This window comes from Polyodon spathula, chromosome 21 (assembly GCF_017654505.1).
Source record: "Polyodon spathula isolate WHYD16114869_AA chromosome 21, ASM1765450v1, whole genome shotgun sequence".
NCBI classification, from domain to species: Eukaryota; Metazoa; Chordata; class Actinopteri; order Acipenseriformes; family Polyodontidae; genus Polyodon; species Polyodon spathula.
Window position 1 is genome coordinate 9438415 of NC_054554.1, and position 22615 is coordinate 9461029.

The 22615-nt window shown below is 35.3% G+C and overlaps 1 protein-coding gene and 1 long non-coding RNA gene across 3 annotated transcripts in view; one reads left to right on the forward strand and one right to left on the reverse strand.

Moving 5' to 3' along the window:
- Positions 1-13568, reverse strand: part of LOC121296725 — a 42381-nt gene extending 28813 nt beyond the window's left edge. For both annotated transcript variants that reach the window (XR_005947084.1, XR_005947083.1), the window contains exon 1: positions 13419-13568. This is a non-coding gene — a long non-coding RNA (uncharacterized LOC121296725). The remainder of the gene's footprint in view (positions 1-13418) is intronic.
- Positions 13569-14484: 916 nt separating this feature from the next.
- On the forward strand, positions 14485-18784 carry foxf1 (forkhead box F1). Its single transcript, XM_041221163.1, has 2 exons — positions 14485-15826; positions 18037-18784. Exons 1-2 carry the CDS (start codon positions 14842-14844, stop codon positions 18195-18197), a joined length of 1146 nt encoding a protein of 381 aa, XP_041077097.1. The 5' UTR covers positions 14485-14841; the 3' UTR covers positions 18198-18784.
- The last annotated feature ends 3831 nt before the right edge of the window (positions 18785-22615 follow it).

Genomic DNA, 22615 nt, shown 5'->3' on the forward strand with positions numbered 1-22615 from the left:
CTGAGCTTGTATCATGTAAGTGGTTTCCATGACAACCACCTCCTTCTCTCGTAAATTGTTTTTAAATTTACAGTGAGGGTAGCTGGGAACAAATTTGGCTGAACTTTGAGTCTTGAGTAAACTTGGCTGGTTAAAAACTTTTAAACCAGCCACAAAATTATGGCAAGGAAAAATGGCCAGTTCTATCATTGTAGACAACACCCCAAGTCAAGTGGTCACATACAGAGTGGTGAGTGACTTGTATTGCGCTGTTGCACTGATTTATTAGCAAAACAGAAAATTAAAAGGCTGAACAAAACAGAACAAACACTGACTGAACAAACAAAACGTGGCCAAACAAAAAGACAAACACACAGTGGATGAACACTAAACAAACATCGTGCTGGTGCTCCAGGACACGTAGCAATACCTTGCTTTTCTAGTTTTTAATTATTTTCTCCTCTCTCCTCTCTCCCGGTCTTCACTCCCAAACACACAACCCAGAGTGAGTGAAACGTACACCTATATATATATGCAGCTGTGCCAGGATTCAATTACTAATTAATTATTCACTTGAATCCCAGCATGTGAACTAATTTGTGCACTTCCTGTGCTCACATACTAATACATATTTTATCTACACGTGAAGTGATTGTGCAATCCCCATGCCTAAATACATATTACAACACTTGTGCTACATAACCCAATTATATCCTGTGCACCAATAGATATACACCAACATTAACACACCACACACAACACAACACACAAAATACACAGAGGGGCGGTAGCACCCCATCACAAAAAGACAAAATAATGAATCCATGTATTTTTTATCATTCAATTCAAGTCTGAAAAATGTAAACATAAGCTGATGGGCAAACAGACGTCAAAAGTAATACAAATTCATAATAAGGGAACACAACATCATTAATCGGATTGATAACCCTATAATAACATATAAGGAAATGAAAGATGTATATATACAAAAAATTATAAATGTGTTAAAAGCAAAGAACAGACCAGAACAATATTCTGAAAAAAAGTTAACATCAATAATATTATACAAGACATTTGAGATAATGGTTGCTATATGAAATGGTAGCCGTATTAGTCCAGAGATGATAGACAAAGAGAAGGAGATGTAATACCTTTCATTGGACTAACTTAACAATAATTAACAACAAGCTTTCAAGACTTCAAAGGTCTCTTCAGATGAAAGACGGGTAAGAGAGATTAATGTTTGCATTCAAAGGTGGCATCAGAACTTCAACAAAAGAACCCATTTTGAATCACTATAATTCTAATGCAAGGAAAAGGCTGTGCTGAAAAAAGAACAAGTGACTGCATAATAAATAATGACAATAACAAAGAATAAATATATATATATATATATATATATATATATATATATATATATATATATATATATATATATATATACATAGAGAGAGAGAGAGAGAGAGAGAGAGAGAGAGAGAGAGAGAGAGAGAGACACACACACACACACACATATATACACTTAAATGCAATATATATATACACAAGTATTATAAATTGTAATGAGATAAAAAAAAGAAAAAAAAAACAGTATCCCTATTGAGTCCTTTGTTTTTGGAAAATCCAGGAATATTATAAATGTAAGTTTCCAAGTTCTCCTGTCTTGTGTGTTTTTGAAATTGTCCTTTAGAACAAGAACCATCAGATCATGCAGAGAATGGTTAGGCATGTTGAAATAGGTGCCAGTAGGAGTGCTGGTAATTTTGTTGCTGATGGTGTGTCTGTGTAGATTCATCCTTGTCCGAAGATGTTGTTTGGTTTCTTCTATGTAAGTACCATCGGAGCATTTGCTACATTTAATCATGTTGATAACACTTGTCCTTTTATCTCCAGTTTCCCTTGTGCTGTGAGCATGGTATCCTGCATAGAAATATGGGGACAGCTTTTGCATCTGTTGGTATTGCAGGGTTTAGTTCCATTGTGTGCATTGTTTAGGTCAGTAGTTTGCTCCGGATGATAAGCTGGGACAGGTTAGGTGGTTGTCTGTAGGATAGGAGAAGTGTTTCCAAGAAAATATTGGAGAGGGTGCTAAAATTGGCTGTAATTCTCGGATGATTTTGCAGAGAGGTTGTAGGGATGGATTGTACATAACAACTAAGCATGCTCTGAAACTATTGACAGAAACTAACATCTCTGCAGACTTCATGATACTGTCACCCAACAAGGATATTCTCCAAAACAGATTGACAGAGAAATGGAATGTTCCACCTGGATACCAAGAGAAAAATTGTTGGAATACAAAGTAAAACCTGTGTCTAATACAGTACCCTTAGTTGTTACTTACAATCAACATTTACTAAATCTGTAATCTGATGAAGACACTGAAGTGTCAAAATGTGTTGCTTGTTTTATGCTAAAAAAACAGATGGATATAATAAATATTACTTTTAATGGGATACAGAGTATTTCACCTTTATTGAACTGTTTGTAATTTAAAGGATCTATAGGAGTGTGCTGCCATAACGATTTCTGTTACTGGGGACAAGGGGATACTACAAACAGCTGAATCGGAGACAATCGCTCTAATTGTTTATTCCTTTATGGTAAGCACCCGGTGCATGAATTACTTTTTGATGATATAATCTATATTATATATACTATATTTTATATATATATATATATATATATATATGACACTCTATATATTATTCTACACTCTCCCGCCACAAACTTAGTGAACTACTTAACCACCTTCTCTCTCCTCCGGTTGCTCCTCCTGCCCTCTCTTCCTTCTATCCTCTCTCCATTGCTGATGTTTCCAGCTTAGTGTTGAAATCAACTACTGCCATGTGGCCTTGGATGCAATAGTGTCGCACACCCAGTCACTTGTGGTGTCCCCCAAGGATTTGTTCATGGGCCCCTTTTCTTCAATATCTACATACTTCCCTTGGGTCACCTGATCCGCCAACACAGCCTCATGTTTCACTCCTATGCTGACGACACCCAGCTCTACTTAAAACTCAACCCTGGAAGCCCCTCTGCCATGGTCCGACTCTCGGCTTGCATTCAAGACATCGAGGCCTGGAGGTCTGCCCGTTTTCTTCAGCTGAATACCAGCAAATCTGAACTCCTTCTAGTAGGATCTAAAACTCAACTTAACAATCTCAGGATTGCTGTCCTCAACTTCGGAAACTGTCTCCTGCTGCCTTCCCCCACAGTATGAAGCCTTGGTGTACTTCTTGACAGCAACCTTTCCTTTGATGCCCACATCTCCTCTGTGGTCAAATCTTCCTTCTACCATCTTTGAAACATCTCCAAAGTCTGTCCCCACCTTTCCCTCCTGGATGCGGAGATACTTTGTCATGCATTTATCTACTCTCAACTCGATTACTGCAACTCTCTATATGGTGGACACTCGCCACACACCATAAACAGACTGCAGCTAGTTCAGAATGCTGCTGCCAGGAACCTTACCGGATGTAAAAACGTGATCACATCACAACACTGGCTACCTGTAAAGTTCAGGATTACTTTCAAAACTCTCCTGCTCACTTACATTGCCCGTCATCACACAGGTCCGGAGTACCTCCTCAACTTGCTGACCCACTAATCTCCTGCCCACAAGCCGAGGTCCTCCGACTCTGGACTGCCTGTTATTCCCAAGCATAAGTGCAATGCACTTGGAGAACACTCATTTACCTTCATGGCTCCGACTCTTTGGAACTCTCTTCCAGCTTTGGTGCGTGATGCTCCCACCGTCGCTCACTTTATATCAACTCTCAAGACCCACCTGTTCTGTCTTGTGTTCCATGTTCTTTAAGCTTGATATCTGCTATTGGCTGCTGTGTTGATGCTACTATTTCAAGTATTATGCTACTACCATGTATTATGCATTTTTCACTGTATTTAATGTATTATGCTTTTTTGTTACTGTATGTCATGTATTACAGATTTTTCTGTATTTAAAGTATTATGGATTTTCTTGTTACTGCATCTTATAAAGTGCTTTGTGATGGTGGTCCATTATGAAAGGTGCTATATAAAATAAAGATTGATTAATTTACTTTTTATTTTATTTATTTATTAACACAAGACAGAAGAACTTGGGAACTTACATTTATAAAATTCCTGGAATCAAAAACCAAAGGACTCAATAGGGATACTGGTTTTCTATCTCATTACAATTTATAATACCTGTGTATATATGTGTGTATGTATGTGTATATGTATATATATATATATATATATATATATATATATATATATATGTATATATATATATGTATTAGTATGCATATGTATGTATGCATGTATGTACTACATGTATGTATTAACACCACTGCATTTACAGTAGCCCATCACTTCAACAGTGATCATACTGCTGAAGTCTATGTGATCAATCAGTGCTTTGGAACAAACGTTGGTCAGAAACAAAATGAATGCAAGTTGGAACCTCTGGGAATGAACATTCTTTCTAATAATCATGACACCATCTGCAGAATTTTCTGTATAATTACAATTCGTGAACAACAAGTTTACTGCACTGTGTTTACTTTTTTGTACATGTTTACATTCCAAGAAAGTCATTGTCACCGTCTTTTAGTCAGTTTGTTTAAAAGAGAGGTATATGGAAGGTGCAAGTATGAGATTAATTTGCGCAGTCCGCGATCGTGTAGACCAAAACTGTTAGTTGACATTTATGTGACAACTTTCATCCAATTCTGTGCATATGCAGTTGTTCAAACAGTCTTGGCTACCAATAAGTATGGAACAAATATAGCCTCCGTGTATTGTTAACTGTCAGACAAGAGTCATTTTAACCACGCATGGTGTAAACCTCTTGGAGGTTTACATACATTCAAATGTTTATATAGTAATATTTTTATTGCAACCGTTTTTTGTTTGTTTATTTGTTTTATTACTGTTAAAACTTTGTTTTGGCGGTTTCGAATTTGTCCAACAAATATGCAACTCTCCCTAATAGTTATCTAACAGCAAAAGAAGTTACAGACTTGTCTCCATTCCTGCGCAGAAGTCACATTTGTACTTTTTGATATATATATATACCCTGTTTGAATAGGCTAAATGTTGTTGTGAAGTTGTAATTTCAACCACAACAGTAAATTATCATGCATGTCTGAATGTGTATGGGAGCTTGCCTGGAGCTAAGTGTGTGGGATTTAAATGAAAGCTAATTGTTCATGTAAATTTAGGTCAGCAGATCATTTAGCTGTGAGGGGAGCTCTTTCTTCATATTTATGCCAATGGTATATTCAAGGAGAATACGTTTTTATTATTATTATTATTATTATTATTATTATTATTATTATTATTATTATTATTATTATTATTATTATTATTATTATATACGGTTGGGACAAGAAATACTATTAACTGAAATGGCAAAAAACTATTTGTATTGTGTCCCTTTTGAGAACAGTGCTGTTAATGACTAAAGAAAGTTTTTAGACACGTTTGTGATTATTCGTTTGTTTAAATCATATTGTCACACTCCCTTTGTTTGACCCTCTGTGAAACAATGTGATCCAATTGATTACTTTATTATTTATGAAATGTTTCTTTGAGTTTAATGTTGATTACATGTAAGGGTGGGGCCCATAAATACACAGCTCAAATCACTCCAGCAGCGTAATAAGTGTAATCAGTGGTCTATTTGTAATGTAATACTTTTTTCATTAACATAAACACTACTTGAACAAAATTATACACGGCCACCTACAAACCAAGTAAAAGTGATGAAGGGGTACCCCTGCTTTTATTGTTTACTGTTGTCAATTATAGGATAACAATGTAATATATCTGAACAGAAATATGGAATCGTTTTTAACCCACATGCAATTTTGCAGGATTCAGGAAGGGAGAAAAAGATACTAGGTTTCTAGTTTTCAATGTAATCAAACATGGATGAACTATATTTAGAAACCTTTTCTGGAGATGGGCCTGGTTTCTGAAGCATGAATATAATAGGTATTGCAAATTCCAATTCAAATGAAAATGAAAAGCTTCAGGCACCAGATTTTATATGTATTGGCGATTCAGTTTGTTAAAGGTAAAATAGACATATATAAGTAATATAGATGTGTGTAGAGATAAAGCGATTTGTGTATGATATGTCTTTCTACTGGATGGATTTAAAAACTAAATGTGAAATGGTGAATATTGTATGTTAAGATGTATGCTAATGTTAGGCTATTGTGTCTCGTAAAATATCAGTAGTCTTCAATTAGACATTTAAAAACAGATTATAATAACGTTCTGCCAGGGAAGATTGGGTCAAAAAATTAAAGTCATTGAATCAGTTTCTTCCTAAAAAGCATTTGAACTTGAATAGCTTTCTACCAATCCCATGTTTATGGACGGCAGTTTATTATTATTATTATTTTTAATAAAATTGAAAACACAAGTATATGGATCAGGACTTTAGTAATACAAACAAAAGGGAGAGCTGCCAATGCCGTTTATATTTCATGACGTAAATTACGCGTTGCGCACGCAGCTCGAACCTACTTGAGCTCCCTGTGAGAGCTGCACTTTCCTGTGCGAGCCTTCATTCTGCAGCGATACACCAAGAGCATAGTTCTTGCGGCGTAGCTCACACGGGTTAGTGCTGCCTGCGCAACTCATAGTTTACGTAAGGCTTCATTCACGCAACACCCCAACTCCGTGACCATAATACCCCATGAACCTTAGGTTTAGGGTTAGGTTATTGCTATGAAATAAACTTAGTTTTAGTACCTAAATTTATCAGCCTTATCATGTGATCGGGCTGTAGCCTATAATAATGACATCTATTACGAGTTGCGCACGCAGCACTACCCTGTGTGAGCTACGCTGCGGGAGCCTTCGTTCTGCAGCAATACCCCACTCCTATATACATTTGGAACATGTTGCACTTTCACGTTGGGTTTTTGGAAAACGCAGGTCGAGAGAGACTGGAAACAGCCGCGTGTTCATCATAACACAACCTGGTGGCGACAATGGTCGTTAACTCTTCTGTCTGTTATCGTGAGATGAGTCCATGAGCAATCTGCAGACTTGATACCTGCAATTTGTAATGCAAATATTGCCTACCTAAGTAAGATTTTGTGTATATAGGGATGTTTTATTACACTCACTTCGCTGGTCGAGATTTAAAGGGCAATGTAATGTTCATATTAAGAATGTTTTCTGTATTTAAACATATGTGGGGAATCTCAGTTGCTAGACATTGGATAAAGTGTCAGCAAACTTGGGAAGAATAGGTATAAATACAATATTTAATTATTACAAAAAAGAGAGCATTTTTTCTAAAACTGGACGAGGTTAGAGCCGGAAGCTGATTTCTATTTTCAATTTTAGAAGGCAAAAAGTGACAACCAGTCAAACCCCTTGCAATCTACAATTAAACTATTTTTCTCGAACCGCTTTGGTTTGGCACAGTATACCATTACATTATAACCCTGAGCATAACTTGACAGACACAACTCCCCCTACTGCAATTACAAAGGATAACAATGAGTTAATGTCCTTGCAACAACGACAGCTCCTCATTTTAATTTTAAAACACGTTATTTTGTGAATAATTTACTAGAATAGACCACATTGTCAGGAATTTACGCATCCCAGTTCGGCCATACAGAAGTTTAAAAATATCCGTAAATTGTATGAGATTCAGGTTTCATATCAACGACTGCTGTTGTGGCGGTATGGCACAGTGGTGTGCTTTTATAGAATACATGTACTTGTGCTTTTTGTTAATTTGTAATCATTTTCTGTTTTATAAAAGAAAAATGATAAAAGCTGATACAATTCAGCCAAAAAACAAAAGCCCTTAAATGAACCATTGTCATTAGTTTTGTAAAATGTATACTGCTATTTAAACAAAACAAAACAAAAAAATGCATTTTTTAAATTTTGGTTGTAAAGATCTTGATAAACCTGTTGATAAAACTATTTAAACAGGAACATCCTAAAAAGTGTTCAGTTTTTTTTAGTCAATCTTCATGAACCTTGGAAAAAACGTATAACATTTACAAGAATTGATTTATTTATTGATTTATTTATTTATTTTAATAAACTGAATTTATATGCCTGAATCGTCTTTAAATCAATATTTCACATAACCACATAACGCTACTATTAAAGAGGCCGTATTTTAATAAAAAGAACACCTGGGAATGCAGTCCATTTTGCTTCATTTTAAAAGCTAAACATTAATTACAACTGTCTATAGATCAAATAAGGCAACGGATAATTGTGTATGATAACCACATACTATATCTATATATATATTTATATATATAATAGATTATTATATATATATATATATATATATATATATAATATAGCTCAGATAGCTCAAAGAGCCAACTTCCCAACGTTTCAATATGTTTAACATGCTTTTGTCAAGGAAAGTGTGTTTGAAAACACACTGAATATATAGGCTTTTGATGCCATGGTAACCACGCATTATCTTTTAATTTTATGTCTTTGTGATGTCATTCACTATATTATATAGCTAATGATGTAACGCTCTGCTGTTCCTTTCTGTTTAAACCTTCAGGCATCATGGTATCTAGTCTATTTATCCATGTATTTTCTTTTATCCTTCTACTGGACATTATCTAATTATATATTTTTTTCTAAAACCACAAACTTTAGGTCAGCCATGGTGTGTCTGTAAAGTGCTAAACTATTGTTTCATTTTTTTTTTTTTTTATGTATTATATTTGATAAGTGGTTCTGTATTCATTTATATAATGATGTACCTGTCTCTCCTACATATTTTATTTTATCTCGTGGTGCAAAATACATAATATACAAGGTTGCTGTCCATGCATGACAGATGTTTTAAGACTGAATATTTATTTTTCTCTATTTGCGATTTCACTTTTATACCAATATATTTGCACATTTTAGATGTGCGTTTACAGGTTTCAGTGTTCCCTAATGTATTTATGATCTTTTTTGTTTACTGTGGACTATGTCAGCCAAATTTGAATCCCTTCTAAAAGCTACAATCGGTGCTTTCGGGAATACTGTTTTCATTTTTTCTAAATTATGAAGTGTACATGGGAACAGCATCGAAGCAGTAAGGTCAGAAACAAAACACCGCATCAGCGATATAGGTCTGTATGTCGAGTTAAAAGTATAAAACCAACTGCACTTACAAGTCTTTCAAAACTCACTCCGTGGGTTTAAATCGTATTTAAATGTATCTGTAATATGTCTAGCATGTGTATTGCACAAACAATAGACAAAGTAAAATCAGCAATTTCCCTTCGAATAGGTCTATGAAACACAGGCAACATAGGGTTTGGTTAGGAACAGTGAAAATTTAAAACAAGTTTTATTTTGACCAACAAAAGGATATTTTTATTGCATCTGGTCCCGTTCAGAAATGTAGCCAATAATTTATGTTGGGTTTGTTATATTTTGTCTCCATAAACTGATATGTTTCCTAACAGTGCGATGTTAAAAGTGAGGTCTATCTGAGTTATAAAAGGCTCACGGGTTATATGTCTCGTAATGGTTAAATCCGAAGACCTGGAGTGTTTATCCTTACCATTACAAATTGTTTTGGGATTCGGAAACATTTGCTTTTTTGAGGTAAGAAATACAACAGTATTTAAAAACTAGATCAACATAACGCACACAAACATATACAATATGTAGCCTATACCGATAAATATAATACAATCTCAAATAAAAATATAGGCTTACATTACAAGACAATTCTGGATATAAAACGTTGCTACACTGTCAAAGCAAATGTTTAGAAATTGAGCACAAATCGTGTGCAACAGGTTTTAAACACGCCTTTATTGTAATTGTTTTAGAATATGCTTTAGACAGAACAAAGAAAAAAAAAAAAGTGTAAAATATATAAATACAAAAATAGTTTAGAAATGCGTTGCCTGTACAGTATCTTTATGTTATCTTTAACCCTTAAAGACACCTCTGTAGAGCAGCTTATTTCACAAGACTTTTTTAATTATGTCACCGCAAAAAAAAAACAGCTTACGGAAATATAGCCTTTGTGCAACGGGCTATCAGAACATAATAAAACAGCATGTTTATTAAAGTTGTTTTTATTTTAAACGTCACTATAAAGACAGAAGCGCCACAGTTAAAATATATCCCTGGTGTTACACCATTCATGAGACGTAAACCGAGGTCCGGTAAGTAACTGCCGCAGCGGTTGTGAGGAGGTCAATCCCAGGTCTCTGTAACTCGCTTTGGATAACAGCGTCTGCTTAATAATAATAATAATAATAATAATAATAATAATAATAATAATACCTACGTAATTTCCAACAACAGCTAAAAAACGTTTGTTTGTTTGTTGGTTTTTGTATATTTAAAACATAGACTAGCAGATATGTTTAAGTTCATTATTGAATAGAACATCCTTCATTACAAGATGTTTGTTGGTAGGATATGCGTTAAGATGCGGTGTTTGGATTTTAAAAAACAAATCATGAAAATTTAAACATATCACTCTCATTCGGCGTGAAAACGTATAAACACTTCATTAGTTGGTTAATTTTGTATATTAAAATATGATCCTTAATGAATATAGTAGTAGTAGCAGTAGTAAATATTAAAAATTGTAAATATTATTACTACTGCTATAGGGATCAGACATCCAAAAAAATAATAGTGCAATTAAGAAAACAAAAAAATAAAATAAAAAATAAACTTATAAGAACACCCGCTATCGGTCTGGATTTAAAGATCTAAAGCAAAAACCGCAAAAGGCAAGAATAGCTGGAATCTTGTGAAATTAATAACGTCAGCTGGAAGCCATGCATGTTTTATGGTTAATATCTGTGATGTTAATGCCAAAAGACTGAAAAAAAGCTCTCAGCGAAGTGGCTGTAAATTCTAAAGGATGCAATGTTGTCAAATATTTCACAGAACAACGTCATGGAAAATGTGTGCTTTTGGATAAAGGGCCAAGTGGAAAGGGGCAACTTCAAGATTCTGGCAGAATAAAATAATTTAGCGATGACCAAAAAATGAACTTAAACTATATAGACTGGCTTGCGAAAGGATGGGCTAGAAACTTTGTGCTTGAGATATGCTTGTGGCAGTAGTCAATTTCCTAAGGTGTCTAATGTATGCTGTTTATTGCCAGGTAATGGTCAATCACTATAAATAACAGTGATCTTATTGTCACGTGTTATCTTACAGGTGTACTGTTATTACATCACATCTGCTTCGTTAAAACATTTATCCCGATTGAATCTTTCATTTTCAGTTACTCAAGGGCAACACTAATAATCTCACCTTATGCATCGTGGCATCATGGCTATATCTTCGTTTATTTGCCTATTTGGTAAGGACATCTAAAACGGCATATAGCACAAACTGTTTGATTTTGCATCACATCACGTTTAACTACAGCACTCAATGCAATAGTATGAAACAATAAATTTGACATTTTTTGTTCCACCACTCCGATAATGCCAAGGAACTCCAATGTGACCATAAAATACTGCTTTATCTCTGTCGAGACCTTTTTGCTTGAACATTTACAAGTTACCAAAATGCCAATCTTCTTTTTAACCAACTGGTAGAATAAGTCCAGTCACTCCCCCTTCTGGCTTACGTAAACTTTTAGGGGTCAGTTTGCAAAAGACAACAGACTTTGTTGTGTCGGCAGAGGTACCGGGATAGCGGGAGGGGGAAGCTGTTGGGGTTGTCGGCGGAGGAGCGTCTGTCGAAGGGGTCTTCTTAGAGTGAAGTCACCAGCGTTAATTAAAAGCAGAGGAGAGGAGAGGGGCGCGCGACTGCCCCTGCCCTCGCGCTGGGTGGTCTGCGCTTTTGATAAATGCATGGGCCCCTATCCAACCGGGGCACCAACCGTACAGCATGGTTAAAACAATACTACCTAGTATATACATTTCTATACTTAGGTTACAAGCTTAGCTGCTAGAGTCGAGTTCACTTATGTAATTACTTAATAAATATATATTTTATACGTCATGGCTGTTTGCTATCTGCTGCATGTTTGTGTGTGTGTGTGTGTGTGTGTGTGTGTGTGTGTGTGTGTTATTTTATTTTACCAATAGCACAGGTATAGGTATAAAAGGAAAAGGAAATCGAGCAGTAATGCGCAAATCTATCATAAACGAACTGTAATCGTCACACAGTCATATATTACGTCCCACATAGTTTAAATTAAAAGCATACATATTTTGTTTTAAATATGAATGATAAAAATGAAATTGATATGGAATACAAATCTGACTCATGGTAATGCAAAAATGCAATCCTTTGCATATGTAGAATACAATTGTGGATCAAAATTGATTTTAATTTACGACGTACATTTGTTTGTTGCGCATTTATAAAGAATATATTCTATCGGGTTTGTTGTTACTGTTGTTGTGTAATTTCTTATGATTTATGTTTGCTTCATCGTGACAGCCCGTGTTCCTTTTTAGCTTTTTCAAACTTTTAAAATCGTATAGCAGAATGTTTAAGTGGACGCCCATGCTTGATTTTTGCCAGATGCTAATTTAACCTTTTGAAGGAATTGGGGGGGGGGGGGGGGGGGGGGGGGGGGGGGGGAGGGGCCCGGGGGTATTGAAAACACTAAATTAATGTTTTATAATAAAATACAAAGTGACAAAATAAATCAATATAACACAATGCAATAAAAACAATGGGCCAAAATAAATTCCATGTTAAAAAATTACTTATTTAATCTAATATTATAAATTATTCTGCAAATTGTATGACAAAAAAAAAAAAATACCAATGCTAATAATTAATTTAATAAAGTGGTTTAAAAGGGTATTTTAGGATTTTTTTTTTCTTTTTTACACAAACTACGTTGAGTCGACTGTTGATTAAAAATGAATTTTTCTAGAAGCCGATAGAAACTTTTACCTGAGCCAAACCGGGACTCCCAGCTGTCCCAATGTTCCGGTGTAAGGTCAATGTGCAGCGGACGCTGTCTTGAAAACTCTTCAGAGGTCCTTGTGTTTAAGACCATTCGGGAACAACATTTCTAATCTGGATTACAATTTTACTTTCAACAGCAACTGTGTTTGTGCATATTAAATGAAAAGACCATTAAGATGATGCAATGATTCAGTCTTCTTTTTTTTCATTCCCGTTTCCAAAAAAAAAAAAAAAAAAATCCCACAAAACCCAGCACGAGATGCTGATAGTGTGTTACAAAAACATATATACAATTATGTATCTGTATACACTGTATTTTCGGTTAAGGACATTGTTTATCATATAAAGTGGAAGAAGAAGGAGGAGAAGAAGAAGATATTTATAAGGCGCCGTAAATGCGAGTCTCTAATGAAACCTCGCCTTCTCTGACTAACTGGCCCGGCAAAACACATTATGACACCTTGGTATTCATTTTGAGAATCCAGTCACTTTAAAGACGGTGTCAAAAGTTGAAAGTGACTCACCTTGATTTGTGAATGACATCTGATCGAGAAAGAGGATGCCAGGCGCTTGAATGTATCACCCTTCAATTCAGTTCAGTTCAGTAAAACGGGCTGGTGTGTGGCATTCCCGAGTTTTTTTTTTTGTTGTTGTTGTTGTTGTTGTTGTTGTTGTTTTTTTGTTTTTTGTTTGTTTGTTTTTTTCTGGACGCAGAAGTCGGAAACTATATATATATATATATATATATATATATATATATATATATATATATATATATATATATATATAATAAACTATAATAAAAAAAAAAAAATACTTTACTTTATAAAAATACAATCTAAATACATTGCACGGTTTAAAAGCGAACTTTTTCAAACGATCGGAATGGGGCATTAGGAGATCTAGCACGAGTTTTTGCTTGATTTTTTATTTAAAGAAGCCCAGCGAATATGTTTACATTTTGCTTGTATAAACATCCTGCCCATGTTCCTGTCTATCTTAAAAAGAAATCAGAAACTGGATTTTAAATGGATATGCCCATTTCTATTAAAGCACTCTTGAATTTACTATTATATTTTAAAAAATCTGTACCAAAATCTCAATGTCATTTAGGCAACATTTACACGCCCAGTCAATGTACAACAAGAAACTACGAGAATCTACTTTGTACTTTTAAAATAAATGTCAGATGCAATTAGTTTAAATATGGGCTATAACGGTATTAACATAACATTACATATGACTATAAGGGAAATATACAAATAAATAAAAACTAGTGGCAGATTAGAGAAGTAAAACATTGAATAATAAATTATGTTAATATAAGCTAATGTTATTTTATTTGGTTGTTTTAATTTAAATAACGTGTTTTTCACATCCAAGCATGACTCAGTGTTCAAACTCTGTTAACTCTACACAAAAAATGTGTTATGTGTCTAATTAAAAAAAGTTTAAAAAAAAATCAAATCCTCACATTCAGAATAAAGGCGGGTATTTAGTCTTTTCTTCAGCCCACCCGATGAGTCGATGCATGAGTGGGACGGGGGCGGGGCGTGAATATCTTGCCTCTTACGTCCCTGACTGTCAAGAGCTCGCAGGACGCTGATGACAAGAGATAAGTAAAAGGCGATCTCCAGTGCAAGGAAGAGAGCAGAACAACAACATCGAAAAGCGACTACCTGCGCATGCCACTAACTTTGGAAAGCAGCACAGCTCGAGAGCTACAAGGGGAAGAGGCTTTTACGCTTACATTTCAGAAAAAAAAAAAAAAAAAAAAAAAAAAAAACTTGGACACGCAGTTTCCTGAAACACTTTTGCAACGGTTTTGTTTAAGACCCACTCTAAAGTGGTAACAGACAATTCGCGGTTTCAAGGGTTTCTATTTTTTATTAACCAAAAGGAGGAAACCTCAATTTTTTAGTTTTAAGTTCCCAAAGGACTTTGTAAATGACGGCAGAAGTTCAACAACCTTCTTCCCAGACCCCTGCCCAGAGCAGCCCTATGTCTGCAGCTACGGAAAAGCTGAACGGACAGACCTCTGTGATGGAAAGCGCCTCTTCTACCACCAAAACCAAGAAGACCAATGCTGGAATCAGACGGCCAGAGAAGCCCCCTTATTCCTATATCGCTCTGATAGTGATGGCAATTCAGAGCTCTCCTTCTAAAAGGCTCACACTGAGTGAGATCTACCAGTTTCTCCAAAGTCGCTTTCCTTTTTTCAGGGGTTCATACCAAGGATGGAAGAATTCAGTGCGTCACAATTTGTCCCTAAACGAGTGCTTTATCAAGCTGCCGAAGGGTCTTGGCAGACCGGGGAAGGGTCACTATTGGACCATTGACCCCGCCAGCGAATTCATGTTTGAGGAAGGTTCATTCCGAAGAAGGCCACGTGGCTTCAGGCGAAAATGCCAAGCGCTCAAACCCATGTACAGTATGATGAATGGACTCGGGTTCAACCATATTCCCGAATCCTACAACTTCCAGGGTACCGGGGGCTCTCTCTCCTGCGCGCCAAACAGTCTGTCTTTGGAAAGTGGCATTGGCATGATGAACGGGCATTTAGCAGGCAACGTGGACGGGATGGGTTTAGCAGGACACTCTTTGTCACATTTACCGGCCAACACTGGACATAACTACATGGGAAGCTGTACAGGACCTTCGGGAGGGGATTACTCCCACCACGACAACCCGGTGCCAGCCTCGCCTTTGCTCACCGGCGGGGGTGTGATGGACCCTCACTCGGTGTACTCAAGCTCGGCCTCAGCTTGGGCACCCACAGCTTCAGCATTGAATAACGGGGCATCCTACATCAAACAGCAGTCCCTGTCACCTTGCAATCCCGGGGCAAACCCTTTGCAACCCAGCCTGCCGACACACTCCTTGGACCAATCTTACCTTCATCAAAACGGCCACAATACCACAGACTTGCAAGGTATTTTATGTTTCTATTTGCACGTTTTAATAATGCATTTTCAAAAGCATAATTTATAATATTGTCATATGTATGTACTTATTTTCAAAAACGCAGACCTTTATGCTTTTCTTACACAAACTTTGTTCCTTAAAAAACCGTTTCCGTTACAGAAATAAACATTAAGTGCAGGCACAGTCATAAACAGTTACGCAGATGTGTTTCTGTATTAAATGACTTTCAATTTTACAGGTGCAAATATTGGCTTGCTTTTAAAGGTTAATTTTGCTTTAAATGTCTTAATATATGGCAATGTAATATCACAGGTCAAACAAATATCGATGAACAAATTTTAAAGAATGACAAAATATCTTTTAACCGATGATGATGCGCCTTGGAGAATGCTTAACATAACACCAAAAATAGAGCCGACTAGTCCAATTAGCCTATACTAAGGAAGTCAAGTAGCTTCCTGTCCTAGTTTATCTGGGCACTAGACTGAATAGTAAACAGAGGCTTTAACCCCGACTCTGTTTTCCTAATACATTCCTAGAGGTAGATAAAGAAAACACTGGGAAGGTATCTCTGCTGGCACAGTTTTTAGATGGTGGCTATCCACCGCTGAGAACAATCAGCAGCCCAGCCATCACTGCTACAGAGTCTACAAGGATTGCATTGCATGCAGCCAGACCAGCCGGTCCACTGTCAATAAAGACAATCTCTGTCCAGCACTTTCACGCTTGACATTATTTCCTATACTTTCACCTGTAACTGCAGCCTCATACTTGAAAATGTTCTGTTTCGTTGTCAGTTCTCATGCAGACTTAAAAGCAAATGTTATTTAAATTATAATATCATACAACCCGTGTACCAAAGTCCTACATTCTATCGATTTCAAAAAGGATCGTATCATGCTTTTTATTATTATTATTATTATTATTATTATTATTATTATTATTATTATTATTATTATTATTATTATTTGTAGGCATGCTTTATTAAATTATTAACCGCGCATTTTATTAACAGCTAATAATGTCTTTTCACTTGCATGCCATTACACATTTTGATGTTATATTTTGAGGTGCCATTGCGTATTTCTCTTTATTTAGAGCATAACATTTATTGGCATGGATAATATAGAGGATTTATAGAAATAATACGCGTGTAACGTCCTTTATTATACAGATAGCAAATCCATCGAAATAAAAAAAAGTATTACTTTAAGGACAGTGGCAACATGAATATGTATTAAACCAAAATGGCGCAGAACATTTTAGAATTTGTCTTAAATCAAGATGCTCAAAATATCTGAAAGGTACATTTAGCATAGTTCTTATTTGATGGATTGTTGTGATTAAATGTTGTTCTATATTGGCTATACATGTTAAATAGTGGATTATGCGATTATAAACCTGCATTTGCCAATTATAATAATGTATTATAGCATATTCTTTCGAATATCATAAATTAATGTTAAATATACAATTTGCGCAATCAAGTCGTGTAATTTATTCAACAGCAAACGCTTTAAAAGTAGGACTACATTGAATACAAATTGGTCTGTAAAAGAAAAGAAAGAAAAAAATGAAGTTATTAAGCACTGTGCATCCCAGCAACTATAACTAGGGCATTAAAAAAATATATTGTTTTTTAAAAGCAAAACCATTTAAAGTGTATTTTAAATAAAATGTACTTATATATTGTTAAAAAAAAGAAGAATGCATGTGTGAGAGAGCTAAATCAACGTGATTTTGCTTTTACTTTAAAGAAGTTGGTCTACAGTATAATTTTTTTCTTTTTTTTTTGCACAGTACGTTTTGTTGCTGTGTTTCCTAATGATAAGTAAACAGATACTGGGCGAAGTTTGTTTTTCTTTTTGTTTGTTTTATTATCTTATCAGCTTTATTTTCTTGCAAACTGCATTGGTTTAAGAAACGTGCTGGAAGAATTACACAGGCATAAAACATTTAACAGGAATAAAACACAGATTGTATTATTATTATTATTATTATTATTATTATTATTATTATTATTATTATTATTATATATCTGTACTGTTATAAATATGTTGGTCTTTCTTGTTTACTGGGTTGCAATTATACAACTGAACACAAATCAATTTGCTAACTTGCGACTGATTTTATATCCATTGCTGAATAACTCCCCGATGGTAGGCCTGTATTTTGTATTTGTTCATTTGCTGACCACACTGTTTTTGTCGTTGACAGGTATCCCGCGGTATCATTCCCAGTCACCCAGTATGTGTGACAGGAAGGAGTTCGTCTTTTCTTTCAACGCCATGACTTCATCGGCAATGCATTCGGCTGGAAGTGGCGCGTACTATCACCAGCAGGTCGCTTACCAGGACATCAAACCGTGCGTCATGTGATGGCGCGTTGGACCACAACAACACAAACACATTCTAACGTAGAGGAAGCCACTAAAACTGTTCTATAAAACTGACAAACAAAAGGGCGCATGGGCTCCCGAGAACCGCTTAATAACAACATCCCCTGTTCTAGACACAACAAAAATAATCCAGTCAAACAACGGGAAACCAGTTCAAAATCTAAGGAAGGTGAGAAAACCTTGAGCAATATTTGTACAAAATACCAACGTTATCACATGCATGTATTAAACACACACACACACACACACACACACACGCTCCAAAAAAACAACTTTATGAAGACTGAAAATCTTAGGCATCAGAATGTCATATCATCTGTGCTGCTGCGTGCTTACCAAAAAGACTGGTAAAACTAAGTGTATATTGTAATACACCAACTACTGCAACCAGGATTTAGTACTACTCAACTCTGCTGGCGGATAACTACACTGTTGTTGTACTTGTATTGTGTTACACTGTCCGATTTTAATGGAGACACTGCGAACTGAACTTTTTCGTTTAACCATTTACAGTGTAACTGTACGAGTTTACGGAGACTCGGTGCTGAAGCTATTTCAATGCTTACTCATTTTATATAAATATATATCATCTTATATATATATATATATATATATATATATATATATATATATATATATATATATATATAAGAGCACCTAGCGTCTCAAGAACAAAGAGATTTCACGTTTATGTTGCAAATAATTCAAAGTGCTTTGACATTATTAATTGTTAGAAAAATAAGGATTGCCTACTGCCTACGGAAAGAAAACAAAACACATTTAGAGAAATTAAGGCACTTTTATATCAAAGCGCAACCTCGTATTTATTCTGCATATTTGCTTTTAATCGTAAAGATACAGTAGCCTCTAAATATCAGTATTGAATGTTTTGTACTTTATTGGCAATATTTGCCATGAAGGGCTTAAAAAAATCATGTAGAAAAACGTTTATAATGTGTAACTACATTTTGAAGTTACAAAGTTTATATATGATGTTTTCTGTTTGTTTCATTTGCGTTTATCCATATTGTAACACCTATGTGTTTTTTTTTTTCTGCACTGTATAAATTGTAAATTGTGTAATGTCTTATGTTTGTAACTGACCCAATTTCTTAAACGCCTGTAAATACACAGTATTGCATTATTGTAAATAAAATGCTGGCATGCAGTTTGAGTGGAACTGTTAGAAACACCTATAAACAATTTATTCAAAAATAAGTTTTGTGTTCTTTTGGTTCTGTTGCTTATTGTTTGTTATCTATTTCGCTGTTTTGCTGCTGTTCTTACGCATCGACCAGTAACAAAGCTTAGTGTTAAAAATGTTTACACCCCTATCGATAACCCAAGAGAATATATTGTAAAAGGTTTCAAAACGGTCGCTAAAATAACCGAGATTTACACTGCAAACTTTTAGCCACCTAAATTAAGTGTGTAGAATTCAAGGTCTGTTAAATGAAGTCATTATTATTATTTTTAAATACGACGGGACTACTACTACTACTACTACTACTACTACTACTAATAATAATAATAATAATAATAATAATAATAATAATAATAATAATAATAATAATAATAATAATAACCAACCTTACTCGACAAACGTATTTAAGAGCTTACTCTGCTTTTGTATTTGAACCTTAATAAATAGCTATGAATAGGTGTAATAAACTTTTTTTCTGCACATACTTATTTCGCCTATACAGGGAATTAACATCATGGGGAAACTTTGCGCCAGTACTAGGCCGATATATGCAAAGAAAATGAGGCCCTCGGAGTTGTTTTTGTTTTAGCTTAACATTAACAGTTTGTTTTTCTGTTTAGAAAAACAATAATTAGTTAACCTACGGGAGGTAGAATCTTGGTAGATATGCACCTCCATAAATAAAGCTCCACTAGTAGGGCCTAAGGCTAACACACTTTTAAAATAAAATGTTTTAAAAAAAGTCTGTTCTTCAGTTTTTAGACGAATAACAGATACAGCATTTCAGTGACCAAAACGGTGTTGAAAAGAGTAAATACAACATTGAAAATTAACGCGTTGAACAGTTTAATACAATTGCGGGATAAAACAAAGTAAAATAGATGCCGCTTTACACACGTAGCTGGTAATTGTGTTAATTTGTAAAACAATATATTTTACTGAGGTAAACAACAACACAAAATCCCACTTTAAATGTGCAAGCACACCGATTAGTAAGGGGTCATAAAACCTGGTTTGTAACCATTTAAAAAAAAAATTATGTACTATACCTAATTATTTGGTTTAACATTTCACAATATCTGTTTATATGTTGCGTTAAGATCACCGCAGTTGCTCCTCTCTACTGATGTCCTTTGACCGAAGCTGCTTCTTTTCAAATGTCACATTTTAGGCGCTGGGTGTTATTATTATTATTATTATTATTATTATTATTATTATTATTATTATTATTAGAATAAAATACATATCAGTAGGCTATGTAGGCCTACTTTGTTTACCTGGGTGTATATTATTAGTCTGGGGTCTGTTAAAGGCGAACAGGCCTAGGGTTAGTGTGGTCTTCTTTTCGTTGATGTGCATTTCCAGCTAACTTTGCTTTGTACTTTCACAAACTAATCAATTGACAGAAATAACTACTGTACACAACATGGAGCATCATATATATTTTAAAAGCTAGTGGTTTGTTTGTGCAGTTTTCTGTCCCTTTATTTGGCTTTAAACGCATTCCATGTTATTTATTCAGTACGGTACAAGCAGGGGCGTTTTGCTGGTTTTAAAATCTTAAAAGATAATCTGACAACATGACACTGTTAAAACATTGAGATTAAATACATTCCTATTTGTTTGTTTAAAAGAGGGGGACTGACGTTGGTATTTAGTAGCACCCAATATGTTGGAAGGGTATGAAAACCGCGTTTCCTCACAGCCACTGCGACAATGCCCCCACATGATTATGTCAATCTAGATAATTGAAAATAAATCTAAACCAGAAGCAGATCGGTGCCATCTTTAATTCAAATTTAAATAACTTTTCTGAATGACAGCTTTAAAACCTTTCGTCAATCCGCTGGAACGTGTAGTTTATTGAGCTTTATGTTAAAAGTTACATTTAGTTCATTATTTAATACAATATGTAAATATAATACAAAATGTAGGCCAATGGTTGTTTACAGAATTTACCTATGGTAAACTCACAGTGCAGTAATACAAATCTATTCTCCATACTTATTAAACTCAATTAAGAAGTACTAAAATAAATTAAATGACAAATGTTTCGACTAGAAGTCTTTATCGGTGTCTCTGATAATGTTAGTAGGCTATTTAAAAACGTATTCTCCATCTGCAGAGTTGAAGAGTTCCATCTAGTAATTAACATTCTAGTGCCACCTCGTGGTTACAACTTGACACAACAAGAGAACCCACGCTTACTTCATTGTTCAGTTGTAGTTTTGTATGCCATATAGCTTAGAATTATCTCACTGGAACAGATGTATTGTATTTATTTATGAGTATATTTACTAACTATCTAAAGAGAAAATAAATGCACAATATTTACTTCAAGAAAATCGCTTTGGTGCATTAAATTGGTTCATACTAGGTACGCTTTAACAGAGCATTTATTGTAAGTTGGTACAGCATGACCTTGATCTGTCAATCCAAGGGCAACCAGCGAAAGAGAGTGGAAGAGGAGGCTGAACTCAGAGTATTAGTGGGTCTAAGTGGTGGCAGTCGGGTGCATAGTGGGCGATGAGCATAGTGATGACAGCACAAGCTGAAACTTGTATCTACTTCTGTTTCTTATACGCCTTACCCTGGCTGTTTTGAACTTACGGATGAATTCAGACACAATATAACTTTCTCGAATAAGGAGCTAATAACACAACAAGCATTCCAAATCTGTAATGAATTTAGCCAGTGGTGTACAAACAAGAAACAAGTCTCAATGAGCCAGTGCTGTAAGAGCAAGGAGCAAGTCTCAATGAGCCAGTGCTGTAAGCACAAGGAGCAAGTCTCAATGAGCAAGTGCTGTAAGCACAAGGAGCAAGTCTCAATGAGCCAGTGGTGTAAGAGCAAGGAGCAAGTCTCAATGAGCCAGTGGTGTACAAGCAAGGAGCAAGTCTCAATGAGCCAGTGGTGTACAAGCAAGGAGCGAGTCTCAATAATCCAGTGGTGTACAAGCAAGGAGCGAGTCTCAATAAGCCAGTGGTGTACAAGCAAGGAGCGAGTCTCAATAATCCAGTGGTGTACAAGCAAGGAGCGAGTCTCAATAAGCCAGTGGTGTACAAGGAAGAAGCAAGTCTCAACGAGCATTCAAATACTGTGCAGCAACTGAACTGTAAACCTTTGTATCCAAGTCTTTTATTTCCCAAAGTGGCATTTGCATGGCTCTTAATTGTAAACGACAGTAACCAGAG